The sequence below is a fragment of the Cibotium barometz genome, chromosome 12 (assembly GCF_041138505.1).
Source record: "Cibotium barometz isolate CiBa-2024 chromosome 12, ASM4113850v1, whole genome shotgun sequence".
Lineage (NCBI taxonomy): Eukaryota > Viridiplantae > Streptophyta > Polypodiopsida > Cyatheales > Cibotiaceae > Cibotium > Cibotium barometz.
In genome coordinates, this window is record NC_141057.1 from 49,167,513 (window position 1) to 49,182,039 (window position 14,527).

General features: G+C 45.0%; 1 protein-coding gene across 11 annotated transcripts in view; it reads left to right on the plus strand.

The window, feature by feature from the left end:
- Positions 1–14,527, plus strand: part of MAP1A (methionine aminopeptidase 1A) — a 75,604-nt gene that overhangs the window by 40,322 nt on the left and 20,755 nt on the right. For 6 of the 11 annotated variants that reach the window (XM_086806630.1, XM_086806625.1, XM_086806624.1 and 3 more), the window contains 7 exons: positions 5,443–5,490; positions 5,589–5,633; positions 7,056–7,155; positions 7,299–7,350; positions 7,484–7,525; positions 7,766–7,827; positions 7,988–8,086. In XM_086806630.1, the coding sequence (XP_086662756.1) occupies positions 5,443–5,490; positions 5,589–5,633; positions 7,056–7,155; positions 7,299–7,350; positions 7,484–7,525; positions 7,766–7,827; positions 7,988–8,086 (448 nt within the window). Of the gene's footprint in view, positions 1–5,442; positions 5,491–5,588; positions 5,634–7,055; positions 7,156–7,298; positions 7,384–7,483; positions 7,526–7,765; positions 7,828–7,987; positions 8,087–14,527 lie in introns of all 11 variants that reach the window. The other 5 variants (XM_086806629.1, XM_086806622.1, XM_086806621.1 and 2 more) reach the window with 1 other exon arrangement.

The window sequence follows — 14,527 nt, forward strand, 5'->3', positions numbered from 1 at the left end:
GTTCTCTTGTCCTACGTGCTCTCTTGAAGATTCTTTCTACCACATCTGGGCGGAACAATAGAGAGCAGATGGAAGGGAACATGGGCACTTGAGAGGGTAGTGTGAGTTGGTGGCTGAAATGCCTATAAACTATGTGTAGCAGAAATGCTCATGGAATACTAGGCTATCTATGCTTGCGAGTGATTGTTTTATCTTGTTACTTGAGCCCACCTCTCATTCAAGGTGTGTGGTCAGAGTACCAACACGGAGTGCAAGTGGTAAAGTGGACATGACACCTGGTTGTCACGGGACTTATGTCTATGCCAAGGGTCATGTGGACCGATGCCTTGTTGGCAGGAGACTTATTTTGTCTCGCCCATTTACTTGGGACATGGATTATGATATCTGGACTTATGGGACTGATTTGTCTCGTCTATTTACTTGGGACATGATTATGATATTTGGACTTATGGGACTGTTTTGTCTCGCTCATTTATTTGGCAAATGGATTTATTTATTTTTTAAGCCATATTAGAATCACTATCTCCCCATACAGAGGCCAAGAGGTTCATTGTTCATCTCACCATGCACATGGATTCGTGTTGCGATTGTGAGAGGACAATTCAATGAACACTCCACCATACACATGGATTCGTGTTGCGATTGTGGAGTGAGTGTTTCATTGTTTCCACACCATGCTTGTTGATCAAAGTTGGGATTGTATGGGAGAAGGGACAAATCCAGAGAGTCCCTAGTTTTAAACCGCATTGGGAGGCTTATGGGATCACCCTTGACATTCAGAGAGCTTTTTGGTGGAGGTTGTGGCACTTTTATAGGGAAACGAAGATTATTGCATCCCAAGAATGTGCTCTTATGGCCAACATTCATCCGAGGAGGTAGACCATAATGTAGCTTAGGAGGAAAGAACAAAAAAAATCAGCCAAAAACTCTCATAAATCTGAATCTTTAAATGGTTTGTGTTGGTCATGTCCACTCCCGGCTAGTTCAAGTGTGAACCCAGCTTACTCATGGGCACTTTTTCCCTATGATTGGACACAGGTTTTTTTTCCCCGAGTACATCTTTCCCAGCACTCTCACGTTTCTCTGTGCTTGAGGTTGTGTGTGTGTGTGTGTGTGTGCAGGCTAGCTTCCCTCCTACCCAACATTGATATCAGAGCTTGGCTAGGGTTAGCATTAGGGTTTGCCCCCTGCTGCCCGTCAGAGCTTGAGCCTATTGCACACATCTGGAATTAGGGTTTTGCTGCATTAGGGTTAGGGTTAGGGTTAGGGTTTTGTCTTCATCTGCCCTGCCGCCGCCTCTGCACGCTCCTGCTACGCTGTCCGTACGCTTTTTTGTACGGCTCTTCCGCCGCCGCTGCCGCTGCCGCCCTGTGTGCGCCGCCGCCGCCGCCGCCGCTCTGCGTGCGCCGCCCTCTGTGTGCGTTGCCGCCGTTGCTCAGATCTGTGCGCGCCGTCGTTGCCCGTCGCTCCTGCACCGCCGTGGCATCCGACGCCTGCCTGCCTGCCGTTGCTGCCACCGTCTACCTGGCGCCGCCTTCACGGTGCTGATCCAGCCCATATCTGCAGCCGCCTGCACTTTGCCGCCCTGTACCTGTGCCTTGTACCGCCGCCGTACGACGCCTGTCAGATCTGCACTTGTCAGATCTACGCCGACTTCACCTCCACCTTTTGATCTGCCCAACTGCAAGGTTCACCTTCAGATAAGGTTAGTGGGATCTGCAAATTTTTGACCTGAAATTGCACATTTTGCATGTTGAAATTTGGGGCTTTTCACCATTGAGCCTGCAATTGCAACATTGGCACACATTGGCATTGATTTCAGCAGATTTGGTGCATAATTGCACTAGAGATTTGGGGATTTTGCAAAAATTGGTACTATTTTGCAGAAATTGACTCGATTTTGCAGAAATTGGCACTATTACAGGCACATTTGGTTGGCATTGGAGCATTTTCCCCAAATTTTTGGGTATTACAGGCACATTTGGTTGGCATTGGAGCATTTCTCCCAAATTTTTGGGTATTACAGGCACATTTGGTTGGCATTGGAGCATTTCCCCCAAATTTTTGGGTATTACAGGCACATTTGGTTGGCATTGGAGCATTTCTCCCAAATTTTTGGGTATTACAGGCACATTTGGTTGGCATTGGAGCATTTCCCCCAATTTTTTTGGGTATTACAGGCACATTTGGTTGGCATTGGGGCATTTCCCCCAATTTTTGGGCATTGCAGCACTTGGTACAGGTGACAATCGCATTAGCAGATTTACAAGTGCACATTTGGTTTAGATGTGGTCTAATTGGATGCCTAAAAATTAGGGTTTTTCTACATTGAGCCCATTTTTGGAGCATTCGACCAATTTACATTTGATCTGCCAGGATTTGAGCACTTGCAGCTCTTACAGGTGTCAGCTGATTGTGTTTTTCATCATGGCACATGTATACATTTGTGGTTTGCTGCAGTATATGTATGCCATTGTGGACACTTTGACAGATTTGCATCATCGTGCAGTACACTTGCAGATTTGGGACATGCATATGTATTTCTCCTAGTGAAGGAGTTCCCTTTCAGTCCATTGGTTATCCTGCTATTTATCTCCGGCATTCTTACGGTTTTGCTGGACATTGCATACTCGTGGTGACTTGTGACAGATTTGGTGTCTTATCATGGCTACCAGTAATAATGACCTCTTTGGAATGCTATCTCAAGAGGACAAGCTCAATGGGGACAACTACCCTATGTGGGCTTATATGATGCGTCATGTTTTGGTTGCCAAAAATGTATGGTTGTATGTGGATGGCACTCAGGAGCGTCCTCTTGCACCTGCTCCAGCGCAAGGTGAAGTGATTCCCGCTCATCTCCTGCCGGTCCACCTCCTCGTCTTCCTCCTACTCAGCAGCAGTGTACTTGGGATGCTAGGGATGCTCAGGCCCATGCATTGATTGCTCTCTCGTGCTGCAGGCATATCATACCGCACATTCGATCTTGCTCCATTGCAAAGGGTGCTTGGGATACCTTGGCGGCATTGTATTCAGGTCGCAATGAGGCTCGTGTAGCTTACCTTCGGGGCAAGCTTGAGACTGACTGCATGCTTGAAGGTGACTCTATCGATCAGTACCTTACGCATGTGAAGGACCTACGAGAGCAGCTCATTAACATTGATGAGGTTTTGACAGATAGCTATCTTGTTCAGACAGTTTTGCGCAACTTGCCTGACTCTTATCAGACATTTGGCACCACTTTGCGGTTGTTGGCTGGCAATGCTCCTAATGCAGTCACTTTTGAACCTTGTGACTCTCTTGCTCAGTGAAGAGCAATCTCATTCCAACAGGAACAACATGATGTCTGTTGAGTCATCAATGGCTGCTCCTTTTCGTGGGAATAGATTTGGGCCTAAACCTTGTCCATTGAATCCTCCCAAGACAGAGGACAAGCCTGAAAAGAAAAAGTGCTGGAACTATTGTAGGAAAACAGGGCACACCATAGAGGAATGCAGGAAGCGTATTGAGAGTGAAAAAAGGAAGAAGCTGGCATCTTCTACCACAGGTGCAGATCAAGCCAATTTGGCTACACGTGTCACCCTTGACACTTACATCTTCATTGCCTGCAGAGATGTCTTCTGATGCCATTGCTTTTGATGACTATGCTTTATAGTCTGTACTCCATGGTATGCATTGTCTGGCAGATGCATTTCAGGGGGGGATTCTACTTGCCCACATGCAGTTGGTGATACCTCATGGTCACTTATGCTTGTTGACCCTTATGCTGGTCTATGCTAGACGCTTTCTCTTATGTGATGTCTACTGGGGATGCCTTTTATGCTGTTTTCCCTTGCAGCGGGATTGTTTCTACAGTGTTGACATTGTTACTTTCTCACATGTGATGTTTACTGGGAGTGCCTTTTACTCGCTTGGCCAGTGTTGGCTTGCTCTCATGGTTTTGACATGTCACATGTATATGATTCATTGTGGGATTATGCATCTTTACATTTGCCATACATGCCACTGATCATGGCATCGCTGAGAGTTTACCTATCCTCTCATAGCATTGGCTGATGCCCGCCTCGAGCCCCCACTTTTTCTCCCCATTTTCAGCTTTTCTCATTGCTGATTTTTTCTCATCGGATCCTCCATTGATGAGTTTCACTTTTGCAGCTTACATTGCATGTTTCACAGGCATGACTTCTGGATCCTGTTGCCTTTACACATGTGTATATGTGCTACCTCTTCTTATGCTTATCACTGGTGCAGTTACAGAGCATTGATGTGGATTACATGCAGTTCAGCTTGGCATTTGGTACTTGCCTTCAGGGGGGTATTATGCGATGCCTCTTGATTTGATGTAGTTGATGTCCACATGATCTTTGCCATGCATTTTTGGTGATGCATTTTTGTACTACTGTGCTCTAGCATTAGCGCTATGACATTGAGGATTCTCCTTTTCCCCGTCATATGGTGCTTGCCTTTTCCATTGGCACTGCAGTTCACTCTTACTGTGGAGCATAGTGCAGGGCAGCATTCACAGCTTTATCACCTTGCTGCTACCTGTTCATACCATTCACTTGAGGGGGGTTTGTTGGTCATGTCCACTCCCGGCTAGTTCAGGTGTGAACCCAGCTTACTCATGGGCACTTTTTCCCTGTGACTGGACACAGGTTTTTCTCCCCGTGTGAACACACTTATGTGTGTTGGGCACTTTGCCCTAGGCCTTTTAGTACTCACTTGTACTTTCATTTCACATCATTATCGAGTACATCTTTTCCAGCACTCTCACGTTTCTTTGTGCTTGAGGTTGTGTGTGTGTGTGTGTGCAGGCTAGCTTCCCTCCTACCCAACAGTTTGGACAAGGGTTTTAGAATTGCAAAATCCTAGGCTGAATTTTCAAGCGACACTTTAACATGTTTTAATTGTCCTACTCAATGGAATTTCCACTCCCTGTTGATTCCACAACCATGTATGAAGGTCCAAAATATACTGGACCACTTATCGACTCCTCAATATGGTTTCATTTCCTTGATATATTCATACTGGACACACTTTTTGGACACGGGTCAAAAGGGTCGAGAAGGTGTGCGCCTTTATTCAACTCGGATCTTCCAGTTGAGTAATGCCCAGCCAACCCTTTTTTAGACTCTCTTAGTATGGAGGAACAGTGACTTCAGCAACCCTGTAAAATTGAGTCCTCTTGGTATGGAGCAAGGTAAATCTGTCCACTGGATATTAGTTTGGGATTCATCTGGTTGGCTGTGCATTTTCTGTTGTGAAATATTTTGTTCCCTCATACTGAGTGAGGGTAGTTGCCTAGTAGCTGTTTTACATGACACAAATTGGCTGTGGTTCAATGTCTGTGGTAGTGGTTTGTTCATTGTTTTTTTAATTCATCTGTTACAATTAATTGTGTCCACTGACCAACTCTCTGCTAAATTTCGCTTGTGTGTATTTCAGGGACTACCAAAGATAGAGCAAAGTAGTGATTTGCAAAACAGGGTGGAGGTAGGAAAACCCTAGCTAGAGAAAGAAGTTCATTTACCAGGTCTTGTAAATTTCTTGTGTAATCAGTGAATAAAGCCTCTTCTGTTGTGCACTGCCAGATCAAAACACCAGAACAGATAGAGCAAATGCGGGAGACATGCAGGGTAAGTTGGCAATAGACCATTGATCTCTCGTAATTCTACATGATAGACTGTTAGCAACTTCTTCTTGGGTTTTCCTCTATGCTGCAGCTGATGTCAAATTCTTTTTAAGCATCTTGGGCTTGTGGAAGTCTGTCTTCCTCGTATTGGTCTAACGCGAGACGCTATTGTGCCAACTTGTCTGCGAAATTGCTTCTCTTGTATCTCCTGCTCAACAGCAGTTCTCATTTTTTGCCTCGTGGCCCTAAGCCTTGCATCTACCGGTTCTGGTGCTGCACCATGGGAACTCGAGTCTGCTTCATGGGATTTACAGATTGAAATGCCGGGAGGACAAGTTTCATGATGGATGGGCAGTATTGCCCATTCAAGCTTTTCAAGTCCCTTCCCGCTGTTCCTCAGACAATCCACAGGTGGGCATATCTGTAAGCTGGCTTATCGTTAACTTGTATAAATTTATGATCCTTTTGGACCACTAACCTACAAAGCAACTGTCCAAAAGTACTGCTGAAAACGCATCTGTACCTTGATTGGGAGGATTGCTAGAAAAGGTAGAGGGCTGGTGTGACATGAAGGAATGGTTAAACCAATAAAAGCTTTGTTCATGCCGAAGTCGTGGAAGAGATAACAAAACCCCTACAAACCTACTTTGTAGAACTTGAAGATGCTGGCTTCATGCAGAAATGAGGTTTCATATGGGTATTCCAACCTGAAAATATGCTGGGATTCTCCGAAATGTTCTCATAAAAAATGGGGGCCTATCACAATTTCAAATGTGAGATGGGTGCCAACACAATTCACATGATAGCAGTGTGACAAACGTGCCCAAGCTCTGATACCAGTGTTAGATGTGTGCCAACTGGAAGACACATGAAAGAACTTGATGTTTTGTCTTAAAGTTTAGCTTTCAAGACAGAAAGAGACTATTCTTTTATCTTTGAATGACTCCCATATTGGCATTGCTGAAGAATAAAAAACAGTACATATCAAGAATTATCTCAGTGGTTAAGCCTTAGCTACTTCCTAGTGATACGAGCCATATTGCTGTCATGAGCAATGGATCCTCCCCCTGCCTCCTCTCCCCTCCTTGCCTTCCCCACAACAACCCTGCTCATGCATGTGTACGCGTATTTATATGCATATGCTAATGTGCAGTGTGTGTGTGTGTGTGTGAATTCATAATACAAGTACTTTGTCATTTAATTCGATTGCAATCAGGGTGTGTCTTGCTTGTAAGCATTTTCTTTATGAGCAAGTAAATATAATCAGTACTTTTTTGCTAAGCTTGGAATTAGAACATTACTTCTAGGTTTGTCTAATGATAAACCTTCTAATACTTGTGTGGAGTGTAGTGGCTAAAAACCTAAGTGTTTCGAGTTTCAGGAAGACAGAGACACTCACGAAATGGTCCATTGTCCATGGGTGCAGGTGGCAAGAGAAGTTTTGGATGCTGCTGCAAGAGCAATCAGGCCAGGAGTAACGACTGATGAGATTGATGATATCGTTCATAAAGCTACGATTACAGCAGGTGAGAAAAGCTGTTGTTTTCTGTTTACATTCACTGTTTTATCAATTTTGACACTCAATATTAAAAACCTTGCAAAATTTAGGAGTCTTGATATACCAAATTAGTTTCACATCCTGAGCCTTCTTTTTTCTTTCGATGTACAGGAGGATATCCCTCACCATTGAATTATTATTTCTTCCCCAAATCATGCTGCACGTATGCCTTTTCATCTTTACCTACATATCATAAGTACTCTGAACCCTCTTCACTTGACTCCTGAAGTTGAGACACTTCTCATTTTCATACATGAGCCAGTTGATGTGTGCTGAGATTATTCATTTTGCTGCAGGTCTGTGAACGAGATAATTTGCCATGGAATTCCAGATTCCAGGTAAGTTATTTGTGCCTTATTTTACTGTTTTGTTTTGTTTTTGGTTTTTTTTTTTTGGGGTGGGGGGGTTTGTGGTTGTGCATGCATGTGTGTGTTTCCCTCTTTAATTATCCACTAACAAAGTTGATGGCATGAAAGAAGGGCTTTTGTTTTTGCTGAAGAGTTTTTTAGTGTGGGCCAAGCCAGCTACCTCATGCTGCTTTGTACGTCTCAATTTATGTGTTGTCTATCTGCTTGCAGGCGCTTGGAGGAGGGTGACATAGTGAATGTGGATGTGACCGTGTATCTAAATGGATACCATGGTAACTAATTAAAACATAATATATAATCCCTCCCCCTCCTCCCCTTCCCCTTCTTTTCCCTCCTTCCCTCCCTGTACCAAATAGTCTTATTGGTTGTGAGTTTGGTAAGACCCCTAAGATAGCAGTGATTGATAAACTGTTTCTGGTGGGACTTTTGTAGGAGACCTCAATGAAACATTTTTTGTTGGTAAGGTAGATGAAGCTTGTGAGCAGCTTGTTCGTTGCACGTATGAATGCCTTGAAAAAGCCATTGCAATTGGTGAGACAATGTTTTTCTTTCTTTGAGACCAATTTACGAGGTGATGAGCATGATTGCTTGGGTATGGGATTTAAGATCACAAATGGATTTCTTAGAAAAGTAAAAAAATCCATACGTTTGGTTGTTAAGGATAGTTTTATTACCTACAAATAAGTTATTGAGGCAGGCATTTGATTGAGACAAGTTAAATTCAGCGGGAATACGATGTTTTTAGAAGCTGTAAGTGTTCCCTGGGCTGCTAAGCAGACCCTCTCGGTAATGCAAAGGGTACAAGGTGGGGCAAGTACCTAGACTAAGGAAGGACAAAATGTTGCATTGCAGCAGAAGGAAGGAAAGGCAGAAACACAAGCAAAATGGGGCATCCAACGAGAGTGTTCTCCTTTAGTAGATCATCCTTGACTCACTAATGACCATGACTCAAGTAAGACCTGATCACTTTCTTGTTTCTCATTCCTCCATCTAGGATGAAGAATATGAGCTACTGCATGGATAGGCCTCATAAACTAAATTCCATCTCATCCCCTAGATATCAATCAATTGCGCTATTCTAAAGAAAAAATAAGCTATACGAATAGAAGCTTGTTTTCATATAAACTACAAAAGCTTGGAATATATAATTAGCCTTCTCAGTGTTACCTATTGTGAGGTAAGCATGTGCATGCTCTCCGAGCCTTCGAGTTCCCATTTCCTCTCTGGAGAATCTCTATCGACACCTTGCGATTCCTTAGTTGGCACCCATTTCTTGGAGAGGGTCAAGTTCCCAAGACTCCCCAAGTGGTATCCCCCAGCCTCTTCATCGATACCCCCTCCACCACCACTGCCCCTCCTTCCCTCTCCCTTGCCTTTCACCACAACCAATTTCCGGGGGCAAGGAAGCTGCCCACCTTTCACCCCTCCTGGCCTTGATACCGCGCTTGGCACTCTCTTCAGAGTCGGCTAGTACCCTGCCCTGCTTCATGAGGCATCCAATGGATTATGCTTTTTTCAGATGCATCCTGTTGGATACTAGCACTTTCGTGGATGTGGAGTCCTCCCTCTGCGTTGATGTCATTCTTTACCACTTCTGCCCTACCCTCATGGATGTAGGTGCAGCGGTTTTCTCCTTTTCTCTGAGTGTTATACCTGGGAGGGAGGGGGTCAATACTTCTATGGTTTGTACTTTCCAAGGCCTGGTCACCGTTTTTTTCCACCTTTTTGGCGATGTCACCATTTTGGGGATTTATGGAATCTAACAGTATTTTATCAAATTTACTGGATTTATGGACTTTTGGACAAGCCAGTGTCCATGTTTGTTTTTCCTATTTGTTTATGCTTAATCTCAGGGGTTTAGCCTTGGGGGACTTTAGTGGTGCAGGTGGTATCCTTTATGAGGCCGTACATGTGGCTGCACAGTATACTGATTGTAGTATGGATTGCTTTGTGTGCAGAGCATGGTTTGGATGGCTTGGTTGGCGAATGGGGCTTGGGCTGAAAAGCATGCGCATAGGCTTAAGAGCATGAGGGGTATTTTTGGTGGTTGATAAAAGCTTGGGTAGTGGGGTAGCCAAGGGCGCCCAAGTTTGCATGGGAAGGATTTTTTCTAACAAAAAAGCAGCCATTATAAAAAATGCAGTGTTCATGGGCAGGATGCTCTTTGATAAAAAAAGGTAGCCCAACAAAGAAAAAAAATGGTGCATGGGTAGAAGGTTTTTTTAATAAGAAAAAAGCGATACAAAATGAAAACTTACCTTCCTTTCGTGACTAAAACGACTTGATGCTTTGAGGCCTAAATTTAGAGCTTGTGGATTAAAGCATGTGCATTTGGGAAAATGAGGTACTTTTTTTTGGTCATGCATAAATACAAACTTAATGCACACCATCTCCACCAACTACGTTTTTCCCCCAACATGTGTTTTGCCTCAACGAGCCCACTTGACATCTCACTTTCGGCTTTTTCCATGCACAATCTCCCAATCTCCTGTGGGGATCAAGTTCTCGCACGTTGGAGAGTTGTCGAGGCTGTTTGCACTGATTTTGAATCCTCAGTAAAATCAGTGATTTTTGCCAAAGGGTAACCGCATGAAGACTGGGAGAACGTTTGTGGACAGCTTGTAGTGGCTTGCTGTGTGAGCTGCAAGTTGACAAGAAGTATTCATGGAATGAGTGGCCAGTCATCCAGTGACAATTGGAATTTGTGAAGCCTCGAGTTTGGCTTGGACTCCACCCTCCATCCGTTTTTTTTTTTGTGAGAGGGCGATTGAGAAAGCGCAGTCCAGTCCCATAGGGTTGGACATGGTTGAGCCCAAAGCTGAGGAACCGTGTTCCGGGTTGGCACATGCAGATGGTTTAGAAGAAGTCTCTACGTACTGCGAGGTCTTCTCTGTTTGGAAACAGTGAAGAATACGTATTTTATTACTTGGGTCCAAGAGCGGTGGACAAGTACATAAGTACATGGCTCTTCCACATCCGTAACACTACTCATAAAAGCAAAATCTGCACTTTGCCTAGCCCTTGTTGCAGCTCTTGTTCTCCCTTCCAAAGGAGCTTGCATATGGCTGTCCTGGAGTGTCTTGAGAAGCCACCTTAGGACTGTTCTAGCCTCTTGAATTGCTCCCCTTTCTTCCCTTTCAACATCCTCAAAATCTTGAGGCATGTCGGGCTTATCCAAAGGTACATCACGAGGTATCTGGTGAAAATCAGTTGGCTGATACAAATTTTCAGCATATGGCCATTGACAACGGAAAACCACCACGAAACATGTCTTTCATGCGAGCAACATCTTCCTTGTCTCAAGTAGAGAGAGACGAAAGTTGTTTTCATTGAGAACAACATTTCTACTAGTGAAGATTTTGTGAGTAGACAGGTTGTAGAACTTGTAAAACCCTTGCTCACACTGCTGTATCTCTCACAAAAATACATTTGACAGCTTTGTTATTAAGCTTGGAGAGTAAATCCAAGATTCCAAGTGGACCTAGTGTAGTCATAAATAAATGTGACAAAATATAGGCAACCCCCCACAGATGGAGTCCACATGGTACTACATACATCACTAACTATGAGCTGCAATTTTTCGACAGCCCTAGCTGAACCATTTTTCGAGAATGGTTTCTTGTGCATTTTGCCCAGTATGCAACCCTCGTATACATGACCAAGTGGTGGCTCCAAGGGAGGCATACTTTGAACCATATTATGCTTTTGCAAAAGCAAGAAACTGCCAAAGTTGACATGAACATGCCATTATTCACTCGAGTGCATGGTTGTAGTGTTCATAGTTGCAGCACGTGCATAAGTACACTGCTTCTTAAGCTATTATGCAGTGTTCTAGTAGCTACAATATGATATGCATTAGTAGGATCTTTTCCCAAGATCTAAAAATTCAACCACCAAACCTTGCGTTGCCATTGTAGGCGCAGAAATCTAGTTCTTCTTGATGCCTGGAACATAAAAGCACATCTTTCATGCAACTTTCCTTACCATTAGGTTGAATCAAGGACACAGCCTATGCCCTTGATTTGGTAAGTGTTGCGATTACATGGTGCTTCAAAATGAGAGAGAGAGGGAGGAGAGAGAGAATAAAGAAAGATATAATTAAACATCTACCGAAGACCCAATTGCCCTATGAGACTAAAGTGATACAAAAATGTCTCATCATGGAACGGAAAATAAAATGAAAACAAAAACAAAACAAAACTATCTAATTGGAGTGATGCAAAACTGTCCATGGAATCCTCATCATGGAATACTAGGAACATGAAACATGAGAGGAGCATCAACTCCCAATAGATGGTATACCACTCTCCAAAATATCAAGCATGGGGCTAATGAGTATGGCCGAGAGGTCTCCCTCAACTATGTTACATGGAAAGGTTGCTCGATGGCGATGGAGCATGTCGTGAATCTGGAGTTGATGAGGGGATCGTGGCCGATGTCTAGGGGGCCGGGGGCATGTGGCATGCTAGAATACAGATGCCCGGTCCGAGGTAACTCCTCTTGGGCGAGGTGGGTCCGGAGCAGCCTGAGGTGGGTCCATGGGATCCATTGTATGGGTGTCCTCTTCATGGGTCCGGACGAAGTTGGTAATGGTTGGTTGATGAGGGAGGGGTCGGGGTGGCTGGGGCTGAAGCTCTCTCAAGAAAGTGTCCCTGTGTTTGCAGAGCTCGAGTAGGAAGAGCCTTAGGCAATGTTGTCTCGGAAGTCAATGATCTTGGAGAGAGGGCCAGATTCCTCATGGAATAGATAGTGAAATCTCCCGCGGATCTCATAGTATACTGGGCAGCAACATATGTAATGCTCCTTTGTCTCAACCTCTGTGAGGCATAATCGGTAGATCTTCTCCTCCTTGGGTCTCCGTATGAGCTCCCTGGCGCTGAAGATGCACTCAGCTCTTCCCGTCTCCACTATGAGTTGGTGGGATGAAACCCATATCTGGCCAATCGCAATCCGCATGGCATGGGACATGTGAACACTCGGGTAGCTTTATTGCTGGATGAATCCATCCTCAGTGTGCGTGAGGAAGTGTTCTCTGTAGAAGTGCATCTTCGTGGGAGCTTCGAAGGTGTGACCCAATGGTTGAGAAGATCTAACCGGATAATCCAGTTGGTGTCCTCATGAGAGAGCTGGAGAGAAGGGGAGTCCAAACTGTATTGAAGGAGTGGGAGCCGGTCCATGCGGAGCCCATATCTTGAGAACCGAGTGGGAACTTGGGCATACCGTACTCTAGGGTGGCTCTCGAGTGCTAGCTGTCTAGAGGACTCCAAGGCAAGCTTTGGGTACCCACGAGGATCCATGTGATTGGTGTGATGGAGGTATGTGACTGTCTCGAATAGTGCATCCACTACCATTGGGGCTGCAACAAGGTTGCATAAGTACGACGTACCTTATTAAGGTACGTTTTAGTGTACAGTGCGGTACGGTACTGTACTGTATGGATCTGCACGTGGCAAGTTTTTTCCCCCCCCTTCCCTTGACTGACCTTTGGCCCAAGATCCTCCCGCAGTTATCGATTTTTCACCGCCCATAGGCGCCCGCCTGTAGCACGCTTATTTATCCACCTATAGGCGATGTCGCCGAGGAAGCACCAAGGGGGGTTTTGAACCCAAGACCTCTTGGTCCTAGGCAAACACCTTCACTACTTGAGCTATCACCACATTGGCAAGTACGTGGCAGTTTTTAAAAACATTTTGGGCCAAAAAAAACCCTAGGCCGGCCACCGTCACCGGTTTTAGCCGCCTTATGCAAAGTGCGAACATAGCCATTCCTCTCATTGATACAGAAATTGCAGCAAGAGATGACGATGATGCGGTGCCAGCCGCTGTGGTCACTGCCATTGCAGAGCCAGAGCTGAGAGTATGATAGCAAAGGAAACATGTTGACAAATGGAGCTCTCATTCTGGTAATTGTGTTGTTGTTGAATGTTCAGAAATGAATTGTTTTTTCATTCATTTTTCTGTATATATATATGTATACTATATAATATATTTTTTTATGTATTATGGATCTTACGAATTTAATGTACCTCAGAATCTCAACCCGTACTTGAATGCGTACCTTACCGTACCATACCTTACCGTACTTTTCCACCTTGGGCTGTAACAAACTTTGCCTGGATTATTTGGTGTGGGACTAGTGGTTTGTTGCAGATCACACAAGAGAACATCATGACCTGAGGCCTCTCAACTTGTTGCCAATCCTCATCGGATAAATCTACTCCCAGAAGGGTGCTCCATACATCAAGGTTGGTGTGACGAGGGTGTCAAAAAGATAACCGTTCGTCCTGGGCTCTTGGAAATGTGCGTGGAAGCACTGTTGCTCAAGTAAGCTCAAGGCTGCATATCCCCGTGTCTCTGGCATGTGTTGTGGGAAGCATGGTGAAGTGTGTGTTGGAGGTGGCAATTCTCATAGCTACTCTCGGGTTATCGCATGACTAGAAGTTGTGGTGGATTATCCCATATGCAAGAGCATGGGAAGTCGAAGAGCCATATATAGGGTGTGGTGGCACTTTGTCATAGATATCTCCTCCGGCCGGGTTTTAGGGGGGAGCAACGGCAAGGAGATGGGAGCCTAGCCACCGACGTTGCTCAGTGCCCTAGGGTGGTGTGCCCGCTGCTGCTGCATGACTTTGACACGGTATCAGAGCTCGGCTTGTGTGGTCTTGGGCGGTTCTAACCTCTATTTGATTGAGATGCTCGAATTGAAGGATGGTGTTGGAGGTGGCAATTCGTGTAGCTACTCTCGGGTTATCGCATGACTAGAAGTTGTGGTGGATTATCCCATATGCAAGAGAATGGGAAGTCGAAGAGCCATATATAGGGTGTGGTGGCACTTTGTCATAGATATCTCCTCCGGCCGGGTTTTTGGGGGGAGCAACGGCAAGGAGATGGGAGCCTAGCCACCGACGTTGCTCAGTGCCCTAGGGTGGTGTGCGCATTGCTGTTACGTGACTTTGATAGTGGGGCCATTGAA